General features: G+C 36.5%; 1 protein-coding gene across 2 annotated transcripts in view; it reads right to left on the bottom strand.

Annotated features, from left to right (window-relative positions):
• Positions 1–18245, bottom strand: part of HOMER1 (homer scaffold protein 1) — a 142952-nt gene that overhangs the window by 11107 nt on the left and 113600 nt on the right. For both annotated transcript variants that reach the window (XM_019835916.3, XM_019835915.3), the window contains exons 6-8: positions 12053–12209; positions 7615–7725; positions 6909–6989 (exon numbers count right to left, since the gene is read on the bottom strand). In XM_019835916.3, coding sequence (XP_019691475.1) covers positions 6909–6989; positions 7615–7725; positions 12053–12209 — 349 coding nt within the window. The remainder of the gene's footprint in view (positions 1–6908; positions 6990–7614; positions 7726–12052; positions 12210–18245) is intronic.

The raw sequence follows: 18245 nt of genomic DNA on the forward strand, positions 1-18245 counted from the left end.
CCACCCAGGCATCCCCCCCAAAAAATTGTTTTTTAAGGGGCACCTGGGTGGCTCAGTCGGTTGAGCATCTGAACATGGGATTGTGACCTGAGCTGAAATCAAGAATCAGATGCTCAACCGAGCCACCCAGGCACTCCTGAAGTATAACTTTGTATGAAGTATAACCTTGATACCTAAATCTTATAAATACAGCTTCCCCACAAAGGAAGAAAATTACAGACCAATATTACAAATGAGTATCATGTAAAAATTATAAATAATAAAAGATGAAAATCTAAAACCATATTAAGAGAATAATATATCATAGACAATGGTACTTATTCCAGTAATGCAAGGGTGGTTTGGTATTAGAAAATCTATTAATAAAACAAAACATATTGGGGCGCCTGGGTGGCTCAGTCGGTTAAGCGTCCGACTTCAGCTCAGGTCATGATCTCACAGTTCGTGAGTTCAAGCCCCGCGTCGGGCTCTGTGCTGACAGCTCGGAGGCTGGAGCCTGCTTCGGATTCTGTGTCTCCCTCTCTCTCTGCTCCTCCCCTGCTCACATGCTCGCTCTCTCTCTCTCTCTCTCTCTCTCTCTCAAAAATAAGACTAAAAAAAAAAAAACAAAACATATTAATAGATCTAGGGAGGGAATTATGGCTATCTCCAAGGATACTTAAAAAAAGCCATTAACAAAATTTTTGGTAAAAACACCCAAGAAAACAGGAAAGACAGTCTCATAATATGATAAAATATATTTCAGTGTTAAATCCAGCATTTTAATTAATAGAAAAATAATAGAGGCATTTTCACTAAGATAAGGGACAAAATAAGCCCTTAACTCCACTACTGTTTAACACTATACCATTGTTTTGTTTTTAATGGTTATTTATTTATTTTGAGAGAGAGAGAGCACATGTGCAAGCATGTGAGTGGGGAAGGGGCAGAGAGAATCGTAACCAGGCTCTGTGCTGACAGCACAGACGTGGGGCTCAATCTCATGACCCTGAGATCATGACCCCAGCCCATATCAAGAGTTGGACACTCAATCGACTGAATCTCAGAGGTGCCCCTTTACTACTATTTTTAAAGTGTAATTCGACAAGAAAAATCAACAGAGGCATAAGAATTGGAGAAATAAATAAAATTACCTCTGTTTGCAAATTATGTGTTACCGTACCAAAAAAATCTTACTGAATCAGTGCAATAAATGACAAAACAGCCTCAAGTAATAAAATAGTCAGGTAGCAGCATATAAAATAAGCATACAGAATTCAACATATACACAATAATCAAATACAATGATAGAAAAAATCCCATTTGAAACAAAAAAAGACAAAATATGAATAAACAAGAAATATGCAAAAACACACAAAAACCTTAAAACACTCCTAAATAAATTTTAAGCAATCCCAATAAAAGTTTTTTATAGAGCTACATTTTTAGTTGACACAAAAACTGGTATTGAAGTTAATACTGAAGTTCATATGATAAAATAAATATGTAAGAATATTTAGAAAAGCAATGATGAAGAAACGTTGTGAAGATTAACTGGCCTTCCCAGACATTAAAGCTTCTACAATTAATGCAGTGTGGGACTGACACATGAATAGAGTGACTGATGGGGTGGAACAGGAAGTCCAGCAATAGATCAAAATACACATAGAAATCAAGTATCTCCAATCTCTGGAAAAAAGAATGATGTTTTAAATAAGTGGTAATGAGATAACTGGACAGGCATTTAGAAAAAGATGGAATTGGATACCCATCTCATACCATACACAAAAAAATAAACCCCAAGTACTCGAAGATCTAAAAGTAAAAAACGAAACCTTGTAAGTGCTAGAGGGAAATATGGATAAATTCCTATATCATCTCAGTTTAGAAGAGTTAACTAACTGTATTATTCACAAGCCACAAGCAAGTAAAGAAAGGAATCAATCTGACTACTACATAAAGCAACACTATCTTGGAAAAAGTAAAAAAAACAACAAACTGGGAGAAAATATTTGTAACATGTAATCAGATATATAAAAAACTCCTGAATACAAAGAACTCTTGAAAAAGGACCAAAAAACCTATCGAGAAAAGGCAAAAGACATGAACACCCAATCCACACATGTACAAAAAGATACTGAAAAGATCTTTAAGCTTATGAAAGAAGTTCATGTGACTCATAATAATACGAGATACACAAGAGATACCATTTTTCACCTATCACACAATTAAGAAGTATGACAACACATCTTGTTGGTGAGGCTATGGAGACACATGCACTCATGCTGGTGGTATGAGCGAGCACTGCCACAATTCATTATGGAGGGAAACTGGACAATATTTAACAAAACTACTTATGTGTTTATCTTCTCACTAAGAAATCTTGCTTCTAAGAATCTTTCCTGTGGGTAGCTCAGTCAGAAGACCATGAGATTCTTTTTTGTTTTTTTAGTGTTTACTTATTTTTGAGAGGGGGGGGAAGGGGCAGAGAGAGAGAGAGAGAGAGAGAGAGAGAGAGAGAGAGACACAGGATCCAAAGCAGGCTCCAGGCTCTGAGCTGTCAGCACAGAGCCTGATGTGGGACTCAAACTCACAAACCACAGGATCATGACCTGAGCTGAAGTTGGACACTTAACTGACTGAGCCACTCAGGTGCCCAACCATGAGACTCTTGATCTTGGGGTCATAATGAGCTCAAGCCCCATGTTGAGTGTTGAGTGTACAGATTACTAAAAAAAAAAAAAAAAAAAAAAAAAAAAAAATCTATCCTGAATACACACCTCCAATGATAACAAAATACCTATGCACAATATTACTTGTAGTATTGTTGCAGAACACTGGAAATAGCCTAAATACCCATACAAAGGAGTGGCTAAATAAACTATCAACACATAGAAATGAAGTACTATACAACTGTAACAAACATGAACAAGATCTGTGTGAACTGACAGAGTGATCTCTACAATATGTTTCAGGTTAAAGAAGCAAAGTGCAAAAGAACAATCTAGTGGATGTAATCATTTAAAAAAGGGGAGGAGAGGGTAAACAAATAGATCTGTTCATTTGTGTAAAAAGAAACAGAGAAAGGATCAACCAGAAACTAATATGACTGGTTACCGACGGGTGGCAGATGGATACGGGGGGTGGGAAGAACGGGACAGAAACTAGGGTAGTCTGGACTGAAGGGGCTCATACTTCTCTAAAGACATCTTTCTGAATAGTTCTGATTTTTGGAACCCCACTAATGTTTCATATACTCATTAAATGCATGCTATAAAATGAAGAAGAATGGGAAATAAAATACATTTAAAATGGAATATGACACAAATAAACATAAATGTGTTTCAAATGAAGAACCTAGCCAATTGCAGAGGAGTGGAAGAACTCACCCAATAAACTTTGGATACAGGCTAAGGACAAAAAGAATTATACTGATCTCTAGTTGGTAAGGGTTTGTTTGTATTTTCTTGCAGTGGTTTTATTTAGTAATTCAACAACTATTTTCTGTGCTTCCTGAGATTAAAAAAGTAAGTAAATATACTGTGGGTAATAAGAATCAGGTTTCTCAGTATTTTTTAAAATTTATTTATTTTGAGAGACAGAGAGAGAGTGTGAGCAGGGGGAGGGACAGAAAGAAAGGGAGAGAGAGAGAGAATCCCAAGCAGGCTCCACAATGTCAACGCGGAGTCCGAAACCGGGCTCGAACTTAAGAACTGTGGGATCATGACCTAAGCCAAAATCAAGAGCCAGGTGCTAAACTGAGTGAGCCACCCAGGTGCCTCCAGGTTTCTTGGTGTTGGGTAAACAAGTTACAGATATGAATAAGGAAAAGGCTAAAATGAAGTTCATAGTATTAGACTACAGTGGGAGGTATGGGTAAGAATTCAGTTTAAAAGACATATATACGTACCTGAAATAGACATAATGTGGTATGTGTGTACTTCTAGCTCTGTTTATTAAGATGGAAAAGAAACAATGCCAACTTAATAACAAGAAGCTTATCTAGTACTCAGGTTTTGGCTTCTAAATATCAATCTTTGCTAAAAGAAATTTCTCCTTGAAGAAATAGCTAATTCCAAGGCTAAAGTTGAAAAAATACAAGATGAGCCTGGATTATGTTATACTAAAACATAAAGAAATTCTTTAAAGAATTAGAGTGTCATATCAAAAGGAACCAGAAGCTGGAAGGGGTTTCAAATGGCCAAATGTGGGACAATTCAAACATCAAAATAAATATACATGACAACTAAATGCAATATGTGATTCTGGAATAAATCCTGGACCAGAAAACAATTTTTAAATTTTGCTATAAAGGAGATTATTAAGACAATTATGGGAATTTGCGTAAGGTCTGTAGATAGATAATTTTTGATGGTTATAGAAGAAAATGTCCTTACTCTTATAAAATACACACTGAAGTGTTTAGAGGTAAAGAGATGCTGTATCTTGGGGCGCCTGGGTGGCACAGTCGGTTCAGCGTCCTACTTCGGCTCAGGTCATGATCTCGCGGTCTGTGAGTTCGAGCCCCGCGTCGGGCTCTGTGCTGACAGTCGGAGCCTGGAGCCTGCTTTGGATTCTGTGTCTCCCTCTCTCTCTGCCCCTAACCGACTCACATTCTGTCTCTGTCTCTCTCAAAAATAAATAAAGCATTAAAAAAAAAGAGAGAGAGAGATAGTGTATCTTAAACGTATTTTCAAAGATTTCAAGAAAAAGATATATATATACATATATATATATATGCATATATATATATACATACACATATAAGTGTATATATGTATGTATGTATGTGTGTACGTATATATATATACATACACAGATAAGTTCCAGAATGGTAAAACAAATACGGCAAAAATGTTAACATTTGGGAAATGTGGGTGAAAGGTATATGAAAAAAATTTTTGTATTATTCTTGCAAGTTTTTCTGATCTGAAATCATTCCAAAATAAATTTTGAAAATAAATAAAATCATTTCAGATACTGACAATGGCTACTAGGCAAATAAAACATGGTAATATTACAAAGAGTACCTGGGGTGGGGGGAGTAGGGGGCTGGGAGGACCTTGCAGAGCAGTGCTTAAATTGAGAAGTTGGAGAAATTAACACGTGAGCCAAGACCTAAAACAAATAGGGACCAGTGCATCCGAAGGTCTGAAAGCTTCCCTGCCCTGTTCCATGTAGGTTGTTTTGATAAGCATTTTTGATACTTGGTGAAAGAAAAGGTAAGCATTGATATTCACTATTCCAGGAGCCAGCTTTAAAATTCAATTACTGCTCAGTCAATGATGAAATACATTTAGAAGTCTGATATGAAAAATCACCTGTTGGTTTCTCTGGGACAATGTAAATGTGTATGTAACTGGAAAAATGTTTTTAAAGAACTGTCAGGAATGTCTTGGCCACTTGACTGCCTGGAGCAGTGTGGTGCTAATACAGAAAGAACAGAGACTTTGGAATCAAAACAAATTCAGGCCTTTCTAGCTCAGTGTCTTGTAAACTTGTTAACACCTCCGAACTGCTGCCTTCTCTTTGAAAATGGGGTTACCACATTTGTTAGTGTGAGAATTAGTTGAGAATTAGAGCGATGGTATACAAGTGCTTAGCAAAATGCCTGAAGCATAGCAAGTACTCAGACAATGACAGCCCGAAACAAACGAACAAATGGCAAAGCCACACTGATTTCTTCCACCTCCTCTAGCCCTGATTACATGCTTCATCTTTTAGTTCTACACCAGGCTTTCTCAACCTTGACACTATTGACATTTTGGGCCAGATAATTGGATGTTTAGCAGCATCCTTGACTTCCACCTACTAGATGTCAATAGTACAGTCCTAGTTGTGAAAATCAAAACTGTCTCCATACATTGTTAAACGTCCCCTGCAGCACAAAACTGCCCCCAGTTGACAACCACTAATTTACACAGATCATTAAAATGTAGGAACAACATTTAATAGGGCTAACCAAAACAAACCAACTCCTTTTTCTCAGACTGCTGAAAGTCAAATGAAGGGAGAGAGAGAGGGAAATAGTTGATGCTCTATAAAGAACCCATTTCCACTGTCAAAGAACTTTGCCTACTTAAAGAGAGATTGGACAAGTTAACCTATACAAGCCTCAGTTTCCTCCTGTGACTGTTGCATGGAATAAATGCACAATATAAGTAAAGTGCTTAACACAGTGTCTGGTGCAAGTGAGCACTCAATTAATGCTGGACATTCTCATTATAATTATGGTACTCCTTTTAATACTGGGCTTTCAGGTCCCACTCATCATCACTCAGCCCAAATTCCTCACTCTGTACATACATTTATTTCTACTCCCAACTCTAAAGTGGCCCTAACCTCTCTTTATAGAGGCAGCTAACCACTGGGGTGTAAAAGTACCTGAGGTGCCAGGGCACTTTGATAATGAATTCTAAAATTCTTCCCTAACCACTGACACAGGATATACATATGTAAATGAGAGCCAAGAAACATATTACTTATGCAAAAAAAAGTGAGTAAAATTAATTCGTATAAAGGAAGAAAAACAGTACTAACTTGATTTCCATTAGGGCACAACTACTTTTGTAATTCATGCTAAGTAGTTCAGTGTTAAAAAAAAATGAGAACTCCTCAAGTGAATGAAATCCATTTGAGAAATTCTCTTTAAATTCAGGGTATTTTTTTATGTTACAAAGTAGAAATTTCTAAAATAATTTACTGAAGACAATTTATAAATGACCATCTATGATGATCATATGCTACCTAGATAAAGGTATCAGGTAATTTTTGACAAATCAAAGATTAGGCCCGAATGAGAAGTCCTGGAAAAGAACAAGGACTGAGAACCTACGAAATGAAATTTCAGAGAAAAAAGTCATTACTATGTGAAAGAATGAGTGATGCCTTGCTGTGCAGAAATGAATCAAAACGTCATTACAGCTCACCTGGAGTTTCTGAGTCAAAGAGTCTCTCTGTTCTTGTAATTCTCTGGCATTATCAATTTCTTGTTTTAATCTTTCTATTTCCTAGAAAAAGTACAGCAAGGTCTTTAGCAACAATATTTAAACTAAATCAAGGAAAGAGAAAGTCTTATTTTTTCCTGAAATCATTGTTCCAGTCCCTGGAAAAAAATAATTAAAAAAAATTCCTTTATACTGACTAAATTTTAGAGGGGTGATTTGTCTTTATGGGTATGGTGGCTACTACATGATAATCTTAAACAACAAGTACACTTGCGGGCTTTGAGACAGCACTGCTTAGAAACAACCATCAGAATATGTTATGGTTGTGGATATAATTCTTTCCTGGGATGTTAAATCTTCTGACCAGAAACCAGAGAAAGCAACAGCGTATAAAATTCATTTAACCTCTCCTGGTTTTCTGTTGATTTTATGAATGCAACTCTCATACAGAAGGCAAGAGGCAGCATCTCAGTCTGACTGCCTCATCATTGTTCATAACAGCAGAAATAAGGAAGGAGAAAATATGAACAAGCTTAATATTAATCAAAAAAAAAAAACATTTCACACCCCTAAACAGCTTCCCACAACCTTACTTTACTCCATAAAGTACCTGCAAATCTGACATAAGCTCAAATATTTTGTATACATATGTTAGCCAGATTACAGATGAGTAAAAAGTAGCAAATACCTCTTCCTTCACTTTCAGCGTCTCTTCTAGTTCTTGTATTGTCTGATTTAATTCTGTCTTATGGGTATGCACTGCATTTGCTTGGCTACTAACACATTCAAGCTCAGTCACCTAGAATGAAAGGAGAACACAGGTAAGTCATATGACTACTTCAAAGGATTTCTTGCTGAAAATATAGTAACTCCTGATAGTTAAAACATGAATTCTGAAGCAACATATGAAAATCAATTTTGAGAAATATTAAGACACTTATTGTAGAATGAATAGATTCTTTAAAGACACGAATCTAGGACAAGGAAAAAAGACTAGGGAAATAATTATTTATATGGCTTGGTCATGGGCAAAATCAGGAAAACTTAAAATTAAATGATTAATGATAGCAGAGAATCCCTATAATGAAGTTTTCTTTAAAAATTTCCTATGAAAACATATTCAAAATCAGATATAGCCATCTGCCTTCCATCTGTAGCTTTCAAATTAAACATGGCTTCTGAAAACTGGCCTTGCAGAAGTGAGAAATTTTTCAAATACATTTCCAAAATGTTAAGAGAATCTGGAAGAAAAGATATGCTTAAAAATACAACTTAAATCATTCTATTACTAGAATGACTTCATATCAATAGTGTCTCTGTGGCAAAAGATAACATTTTTTAGTCAATAACAATGTACTGAGGGCCCAAAGAGCTAACTAATTTTTAATAAGCACTTGGTATTTTCTGAGAGAACAGAGAAGGGCAGAGTCCCTAAAAGTTATCCTGTCCAACAACACTGTTGGATTTGACAGTCAAAAGAGACAGAAGTCAACATAAAAACATACATATACCTCCAATCACAGCTCTTTACATACATCGGGAGCTCATACATTTTGGGTGACTAGACTGCAGTGAATTCTAGACTGCTAAAGAAACATAGCAAATCCTTCTCTTTCACATTTTCCAAGTATCTAATGACACTCCACAAATGTCACTCTACCTTTCTTAACACTTTTGTCCTTTCTATTCATGTACTAATAGCCTTGTGCAGACCCTTATCATCCAGGCCGAAAGAACAGCAATAGCTTGCCAGAAGACTTAACTGTAATCTATTTTTACCTCTTCTGCAAACTAACATTCATCTGTGATGTTTAACTCCCCCATTCAAAGCCTTTCAAAGGCTCTTTTTTTTTTTTTTTTTTACGTCAAATCTTAACCCTCAGGTCTTGCATATACCAGTCCTAAACTACTTAACTATCCTCATCATCCAAGACACTCACGGTATGTGATATATCACTTTTCCAACTAAAAGCAAGCAAGTCTCCTTGTCCTAAGAACAAACCACTCTCAGGGTGCCTGGGTGGTTCAGTCGGTTAAGTATCCTACTCTTGATTTCAGCTCAGGTCATGGTCTCATGGTTCATGAGATCAAGCTCTGTGCCAGACTCTGTGCTAACAACAAGAAGCCTACTTGGGATTCCTTCTCTCTCCCTCTCTGCCCCTCCCTGGCTTGTGCATACTCTCTCTCAAAATAAATAAATAAAACTTTAAGAAAGAATAAACAACTCTCGTACCCATCTTGCTGGATATGAATGTCCTCTCTTACCTCTGAGGCCATTCAGACTTCATCAAACCCTCTACTCTCAGCTCAGCAAGCACTTTCACCAGAAAGCCATTCCTATCTACTCAATCTGTCAAGGCTCTCCTGTCCTGTGGTCCACAAAATGAAATGTATTGAAAATCTTGGGAATTATTTCCTTATTCTTCAATGTTTATTAGTTTTCTTTGTTCAATTAGATAATAAATTCCTTACGGGGAATTCCAGTTCTCATAATGATGGAGTTGTTTTTATTAAAAAAACTTTCCCATACATAACAATGGCAAATCATGAACGAAATGTAAAATTCAACTGCTTGAATGCCCTGGTTAGTGACCAAATAGAGCAAAAGACTAAAAGATAGCCTGAGGAGCCTGATGATTTGGGGACTCCTTAGAACAGCTGAAACAGCTAGAAATTGAGGGAACTGTATGAAGAAAGCCCCAAATAAGCATAGAGATTTTTTCCAAGTCTTTGGTCAACCCTTGAACTAAACATGCACAGGTAAGAATCCAAGGAGTCCAGCATGGTGGGGTATGGGGAGCTGGAAGTCTGAAAGAGCTAAGGTGGTAGTGCTCATGCTCACCATAGAGAAAACAGTTTGAAGTTTGAGTCCCACCAAATTAGAGGACATTGGTTATCACCTCAAGCTTTCCACTGAAGCATCCGAAGGGTTACGCCTTAGAAATAAAGATTTCTCAGGACTAGGGGATTCTCCAGAGGGTTAAGGGCAAAATTAAAATAAAACAACTCTAATAATGAAGCGTAAGTCCACACCTTCACAAATTCGAGGAAATCTGTAAGTCATTTAACTGCTTGCTCAAATAAAAAACATCATTCAGAATAAGATGAGAGCATCTATAGGCAGCATAGCATCTAATTTTTAATGTCTAACACACAACTGAAAATGACTACACATGTGAAGAAATAGGAAAACGCAACCTGTAGTTAAGTCAAAAAGCTGTCCTTATACCTGGCCAAAATTGCAAAGTTAATTCAGGCCAATGGGAAAGGATACCTTGATGGAAATCAAATCTATAAAAAGGAAGGAAGAGCACTGAAAATTATAAACGCGAACAGAAAGATTTCATTTCTTAAATCTTTAAAATTCAATTAATTATTTACAACAAAAATTCCTTAAGGGCAAGGATTACTCAATAAGGAGATATGATAGTTTTTCAATGAATATTTATTGGCTCATGAGTTAACTGTTGTGAGTTAATTTTTTTTATTGTGGTAAAGAACACATAATTAAATTTATCATCTTTACCATTTTTAAGTGTACAAGTATACTCAGACCATTGTGAAAAATATCTCTAGAACTTTTTCATCTTGCTAAATGGAAATTCTATACTCATTAAACAACCTTCTTCTTCTTCCTCTTAAGTTAACCTTTATACATATAATAGGATGATATTTATTCAGGTTTCTTACTCTTCCTCCCTGTGTCTATTCCATTTCTATATTATTTCCCTTGTCATTCTGGTCCTATTACATTCCTTAAATTGTGCTCTGGTAGTGAGACAATTTTCTATTGTCTATGAAGTTCACTTGTTTGGCATCCTTTCTAAAAAAGGAAATTAGTGGCATCTGCTTCCTGTTGGGTAAATGTAAATGCTTTGAGCACAAAAAAAATTCTTCACAAGTAATTGTTTGGGCTTCTGATATTACTTATACTGGGGTTTCTGATTTTCTTTTTCTATATGAATTTCAAATGCAGGTGCTCCCCCACTTTCTGAGAGCTTGCATTTATGCCACTTCACTTTTATGAAAGACCTAGATTAGTATGGTAATGGTGTTTTTTGGTAAAACTGAAAATCATCTTCAGATTTCTGTCAAGTAGCAAAAACAGATACTAATGTAGGTCTTTTGTAAAAGTGAAGTGATATGATGTGAACTTTAAAGTAGGGGATACTCTTTGCTTTATGCCACTTGAGCTTAGGAAAGGTTTCACAGCAATGCTTTATTTTTGGATAGTGGGGGAAACCTGTGTAACCGACTATTTTTTCTTAAAATTTTTTTTCATGTTTATTTTTGAGAGAGAAACAGATCGAGAGAGAGAGAGATCGAGTGAGCATGAGTGGGGGACAGGGGGACAGAGGATCTGAAGTAGGCTCTGTGCTGTCAGTAGACAACCTGATGCGGGGCTCGAACTCATGAACCATGAGAACATAACCTGAGCTAAAGTTGGCCTCTTAACCAAATGAGTCACCCAGGCACCTCCCAACTTTTATAAAGCGTTTCCTACCTGTATATTTTAAGTTGCTCTTTAAAAAAAATATTTTTTTAATGTTTTTATTTATTTTTGAGAGAGTGAGAGAGAGACAGAGCATGAGTGGGGAAGGGGTGGAGAGAGAGGGAGGCACAAATCTGAATCGGGCTTCAGGCCTGTCAGCACAGAGCCCCACGCAGGGCTCAAACTCACAAACTGTGAGATCATGACCAGCGCTGAAGTTGGACGCTTAACCAACTGAGCCACCCAGGCACTCCTGTTCCTTTTTAAAAAAATAAAAATAAAATAATAAAAGCATCTATCATTAACTCAGTGCAACTAAATGTCAATTCACTTTCGCAATTAATTTTCACAGGAATTCTACACAGTATCAATTATTATTTCTATTTTACAGATGAGATTACTGAGCAGAAAGAAAGACATAACTTACCAAGATTTTCACAGATAATGACAGAATAGAAAATATTTTTCTTAACTAAATAAACCCACTTATACTACCATCTATCTATATGTTCTGACAACCAACGATTATCTCCAAAAGATGTCCTTGAACTGAGTCTACTACATGTAAGTCTCTGCTGCGCAGTGAAGTCTGTTAGCCATAAATCCCTATGGATGGCAGCAGCTCTGAACTTACTCGCTTGTGCAGACGTTCTGCTTCCTCTTGATACGCAGCTAGTTGCTGTTTCCATTGTTTCACATTGGCAGTGGACTCCAACAGGGCTGCAGTGAGTTTGGCATTATTTCCTTTGAGGGTAGCCAGTTCAGCCTCCCAATGTTTGCTGATTGCTGAACTAAAATAAAAGAAAATGCTATCAATTACATTGAATATTGTTACTTTGAAGGGACAGCAGGACTCAGTTCTATTAGTTTTATAGTTCATGGATGCTTCAAAGATAATCCAAAAAGTATAAAAACAACTATTTCAATGAAATGTTCCTAGTGAAGAAAACCTAGCAAGTGAAGAAAGCTTAATGTGAGCTAGTTCCCACTTTCATTACGACAGGTAACAGATATCTACAGGAGAGTTTCTACTCATTCTCTTTTGAGGAATAAACACTATATCTATCTATATAGGTATATATAGATATACCTATCAGCAAAACCTAATAATCTACTGTATATTTGAGGGAGATAGCATTAAAAATTTTATTTCATAAAAACACAGTTTTGACATACAATATTAGTTTCTGGTGTATAACATAGTGATTTGATGATTATATCTATCACAAAATATTCACCATGGTAAATACAGTTACTGTGTGTCACTATACAAAGCTATTATTACATTATTTACTATATTTCCTACTCTGTACTTTTCATCCCTGTTATTTACTTTATAACTACAAGTTTGTACCTCTTAATCCCCTTGATCACCTACTTCCCCTCACTCCCCTTTTCTCTGGCAGCCACCAGTTTGTTGTCTGTACTTATGAGTCTATTTTTGTTTGTTTTTTGATTTCTTAAATTAAGTTTATTTATTTTGAGAGAGTGGGAGAGCATGAATGGGGTAGGGGTGGAAAGAGGGGAGAATGAATCCGAAGCTCTGCACTGACAGTGCAGAGTGGGGCTGGAACTCATGAAATGTGAGATCATGACCTAAGCAGAAACAAAGAGTCGGATGCTTAACTGAGCCACCCGGGCGTCCCAAGTTTGTTTTGTTTTTTAAATTCCACATATAAGTTAAATTATATGGTATTCTTTCTCTGGCTTATTTTATAGCAAAATACTTTCTAGGTCCAAACATGTTGTGGCAAGTGGCAAGATTTCATTCTTTTTTATGGTAAGGAAGATTCCATTTTGTATATATATATATATATATACACACCATATTTTCTTCATCCATTATCCATTCATCTATTGGTGGACCTTGGGGTGTTCCATATCTAGGCTATTGTAAATAATGTGCAATAAACCTAAGGGTGCATATATCTTTTAGAATTAGAATTTTCTTTGGGTAAAGACCCAGAAGGATCATATGGTATCTCCATTTTTAATTTTTAAGGAGCCTCCATACTGTCTTTTTAAAATACCCTGTATTTTAAAATACACTGTATTTTTTTAAGTGCATCAAAGCCTGAAGCACAATTTCATTCCTTTCTGAAACATATGAGGATGATTCAATGTCAATAAGGTATGGGACATGTAATGTAGTATTTCCTCTGAAATTATTATTGATTTATTTCATGCTATTCATAATTTTGAAATGCCCAAAATACAAAAAATTTGTTGCAATAAATTTATTTCGGATATGATGATAGGGTACACCCCAGAAACTGGTCTTAATGACTTAATTTGATAGAATTCCAGTGTTACACATAGAACAAAAAAACCTAAAAGCAATCACCTATTTCCTCATTTATTGTTCTACTTGATAAGTTATCCAAAGTTAATTGCTTCAACCAAGACAATTTTTCTACTACAAAAACAATTCTATTACTCGGGAAGATTCTTCTTTTGATAATTCCTTTGTTAACTGTCCAATGAAGAAAGAATTGCCTCATTTGAAAGAAAAAGGTGTTTTTTTCTTATCATTGAACAATTTACCTTTTTTAGTGGAATTCTACAGACCTCATACCATTAATTAACTAGTGATGATAACAGCTTTCCCTAATCTGCATTTTGGTTTTTGGTAAATTATCTGCATTACAAAGCAAATGCTTTGATGGACTGGTATTTTTAATAATAATTTAAAAAAATTTAAATGTCTTATTATTTATTTTTGAGAGTAAGAGAGACACAGCACGAGAGGGGAAGGGGCAGAGAGAGAGAGGGAGACAAGGAATCTGAAGCAGGCTCCAGGCTCTGAGCTGTCAGCACAGAGCCCAATGCGGGGCTTGAACTCACAAACTGCATGATCATGCAGTGAACTGAAAGTTGGATGCTTAACCAACTGAGCCACCCAGGCGCCCCCTTAATAATAATTTTAATATGTATTATATAAAAGAAATCATAGCATCTATCATCAAGAATTTCTAAAGCTCATCACCAGTAATAAAATGTATCAGCATCATGAACCCTCTCATATGATGCATAGGGAAAGATACAAGATAATTTCTGCGGTATTCTTGTCAAAAATGCATAACCTTATTCTAATCATGAGCAAACATCATAAACCCAAACTGAGGGGCTGTCTACAAAATAACTGGTTGGTATTCTTCAAAAGTATCAAAAGACTGAGAAAAAGAATGGTGGAGATTAAGAAGAAATAATTAAATGCAAAGTGTGATCATGGATAGGTTCCTAGAACAGAAAAGGACAATTGTAAAAAGAGGTCTGCAGTTTAGTTGGTAGTACCGTGTCTATATTAATTTGGTAATTATTATGGTTGTGTGAGATGCTACCATTAAGAGAAGTTGGGTGAGGGGTACATGGAGATTCTCCACATAGTTTCTGTAAGTTTTCTGTAAGTCTAAAATTAGTTTCAAATAAAAAGCTTTTAAAATTTTCTAAAGTTTACTGAAATTTCCTCAAAACATGAATGAATAAAAATCAAACAATAAGCTAAGCTATTAATTTAACAGCCCACTTGTAGCCTTGAAAAGAAAACTCTTTTCTATTCGGTCTTTTGTGAAATGATGTTCCAAATTCAGGTTTTCTGAGTAAAGCATGCACCTGTTCTCACTTAATTACAGATTTTTTCAAAACCACCTACCATTTTTTCCCTATAAAGTTTTATTTAAACAGACCTTTTAATCTGCTAACTAAAATCTTACTGAACTAATTTAAACACTAGATATATGCAAATGTAAAACTCCTGGGGCATCTTTTGTTATATTTGGTCTTTTGTCTGCAGCCCCAGAAATCACTTTAGAGCCATAAAAGTGAAACGGATGTCTTGTTATTCGCAACAAGCCCCTTTCAACCACAATTAAGTTTATGTTAATGAGGTGACTTTTAGAAACCTCCTAAAGAGGGGTGCCTGGGTGGCGCAGTCGGTTAAGCGTCCGACTTCAGCCAGGTCACGATCTTGCGGTCCGTGAGTTCGAGCCCCGCGTCGGGCTCTGGGCTGATGGCTCAGAGCCTGGAGCCTGTTTCTGTATCTGTGTCTCCCTCTCTCTCTGCCCCTCCCCCGTTCATGCTGTGTCTCTCTCTCTGTCCCAAAAATAAATAAATGTTGAAAAAAAAAAAAAATTTAAAAAAAAAAGAAACCTCCTAAAGATATGAGGGCTGGTGGCAGGAAGAACCCACCTTGATTACAGGGTTAAAACTTTCACTCCCACCCTCTGACCTCCAGGGAGAGAGAGAGGGGCTGAAAGTGAAACAGTCACCAATGGCCAAAGAGTTTATCAATCATGTCTATGGAATGAACCCTCCATAAAAACCCAGAAGAGCTGCCATGTTGGTGACCCAGAAAGCATTCAAGTGCTAGGCCCCAAACTCCACAGGGGAAAAAGTTCCAGTTGTTAGGATCTTGCTGTATGTATTATTTCATCTGGCTGTTCATTCACATCCTTTAATATCCTTTGTAATAAACTGGTAATCGAGTAAGCAAAGCCAGTTTCTTGAGTTCTGTGAACTACTCTAGCAAATTAACTGAACTAGGTAGGGGGTTGTAGCTATCTCTAATTTATAGCCAGTGAATCAAAAACACAGGTAACAACCTGGACTTGCAACCTGGCATCTGAAGAAGAAGCAATCTTATGGGACTGAGCCCTTTATATGTGGGATCTGATGCTCCCTCCAGGCAGTCTAAGAATTGAGTTAAAATTGTGGGACACTCAATCAGAGTTAATTGCTTGGTGGTACCAATCTATTTCCTGGATCGAAGCCATGGGTTATAGCTCCTGTTCTAGTCAGCTGGCTTTCCTGTGACAGTTTCTTCCTCCCAATTAGACTTTAATTTTCCTCTCTATGAATTTTTGCCCAAAACTTTCCATATTCAGCATCAATCTATAAGAATGCATTCTTCTCTTTCAGGGATTCAGGTCTTCTCCAACAAGTATTTTCTAGCTACACCACCGAACCTTCCAGTTCCCAGCACAGCTCGGTGCTTGTGTTTAGGTAAACACTTGACTATCTAAATGAAAAAGTAAAGGTATGAACTTATGAGCTAAGTACAAAACCCACCTAGGATTAAGTTGGTGAATATAATGAATAGTAAATGTTACAACAATTAAATCTTAATTAAGTTTTCAATACTAAGAAAATTCTTAAATATAATTATTTTGAATCTCACATTAGGGACGGGATTTCACGCCAGCTTTAATTAGTAGAACCTACAGTTTCTTGATTTCTGTTTTAAATCAATTGATCAAGCATACAAAATATAGGAGATTTTATGTATAAAATTCAGATCTGGGACTTGGAGTATTTACAAAGGACCTGTTCAGGAAAAGGTTAGTATTCCTGACCAAATGCCTTGTTTTGTGTAATCTAGAAATTTAAAAAAAAATTTTATTCATTTTTGACAGAGAGAGAGAGAATGGGCCTGTGTGCAAGTGCACGGGGGAGGGGCACAAAGAGGGAGACACAGAATCCAAAGAAGGCTCCAGGGTCTGAGCTGTTAGCACAGAGCCCACCGTGGGGCCCGAACCCACCAACTGTGAGATCATGACCTGAGCTGAATGAAGTTGGTCGCTCAACTGACTGAGCCACCCAGGCACCCCTGTAATCTAGAAGTATCAATTGACCAATCAAAATTGGCCAAGCTGAACACAGAGAGAAAAAAATAAACAAAAAACCCCACCAGAGTATCTAAGACATGGGGACAATATCAAACTTTCTAACAAATGTGTAACTGGCATCCCAGAAAGAAAAGAGAAGAAAGCAGAAAAAATATGTGAAGAGACGAAGGCTGACAATTTTCAAAAAACTATAAAGGGCATTTAACTACAAACCCAAAAAACTCAAAAACATATACACAGAACAAAGGTAACAATTATAGTAGTTTCTCATCACAAACTAAGCAGTCCATAAGAGAACAGTGTGATAGTGCCAAAAGAAAACAATTGTCAACCCAGAATTCTACACACAGGGATGATACTTTTCTAAATGAAGGTGAAATAACAAAAGCTAAAGGAATTCCTTACCAGCAGATAACATACTACAGGAAATATAAAGGAAGTTTTTTAGACAGGAACTTGGATCCTCACAAAAAAATGAAAATATCTGGACATGATTAAAATGAAGATTATTATAGAGGCATCTGGTGGCTTAGTCAGTTAAGCATCTGACTTCGGCTCAGGTCATGATCTCACAGTTCGTGAGTTCAAGCCGTACATCAGGCTCTGTGCTGACAGCTTGGAGCCTGGAGCCTGGAGCCTGCTTTGGATTCTATGTCTTTCTCTGGCCCCCGCCCCCTCTCTCTCTCTCTCTTCCCCTCTGCTTGCTCACATTTGGTCTCTCTCTCAAAAATAAGTATTAAAAAATATTAAAAAATTAAACGAAGATTATATAAAAAAAATCCCAAGGCAATTCAAAGGAGAATCAACAGCCTTTTAAACAAATAGTGCCAAAACAGCTAGATAACCACACACACACACACACACACACACGCGCGCGCGCGCGCACACACACACACACACACACACACACACACACAGAAGAAAATCTTGAGTCCTATCTCCTATCCTATATAAAAATGAACTGAAAATATAAAATTGTTATAAAATATAAACCTTCAAGAAGAGACGACAAAAGAAGAAATCCTTGTCAACATGGGTTAGGCAAAAGTTTCTTAGATAGAGCACCAAAAGTGTGATCCATTAAAAATTGATAAAAGGTATTTCATAACAATTACAAACTTCTCTTTGAGAGACCCAATTTAAAAAAAAAAAATGAAGAGACTCTGGGATGCAAGGAAAGTTTAACATACAAAAATCAATGTA

The sequence above is a fragment of the Felis catus genome, chromosome A1 (assembly GCF_018350175.1).
Source record: "Felis catus isolate Fca126 chromosome A1, F.catus_Fca126_mat1.0, whole genome shotgun sequence".
Lineage (NCBI taxonomy): Eukaryota > Metazoa > Chordata > Mammalia > Carnivora > Felidae > Felis > Felis catus.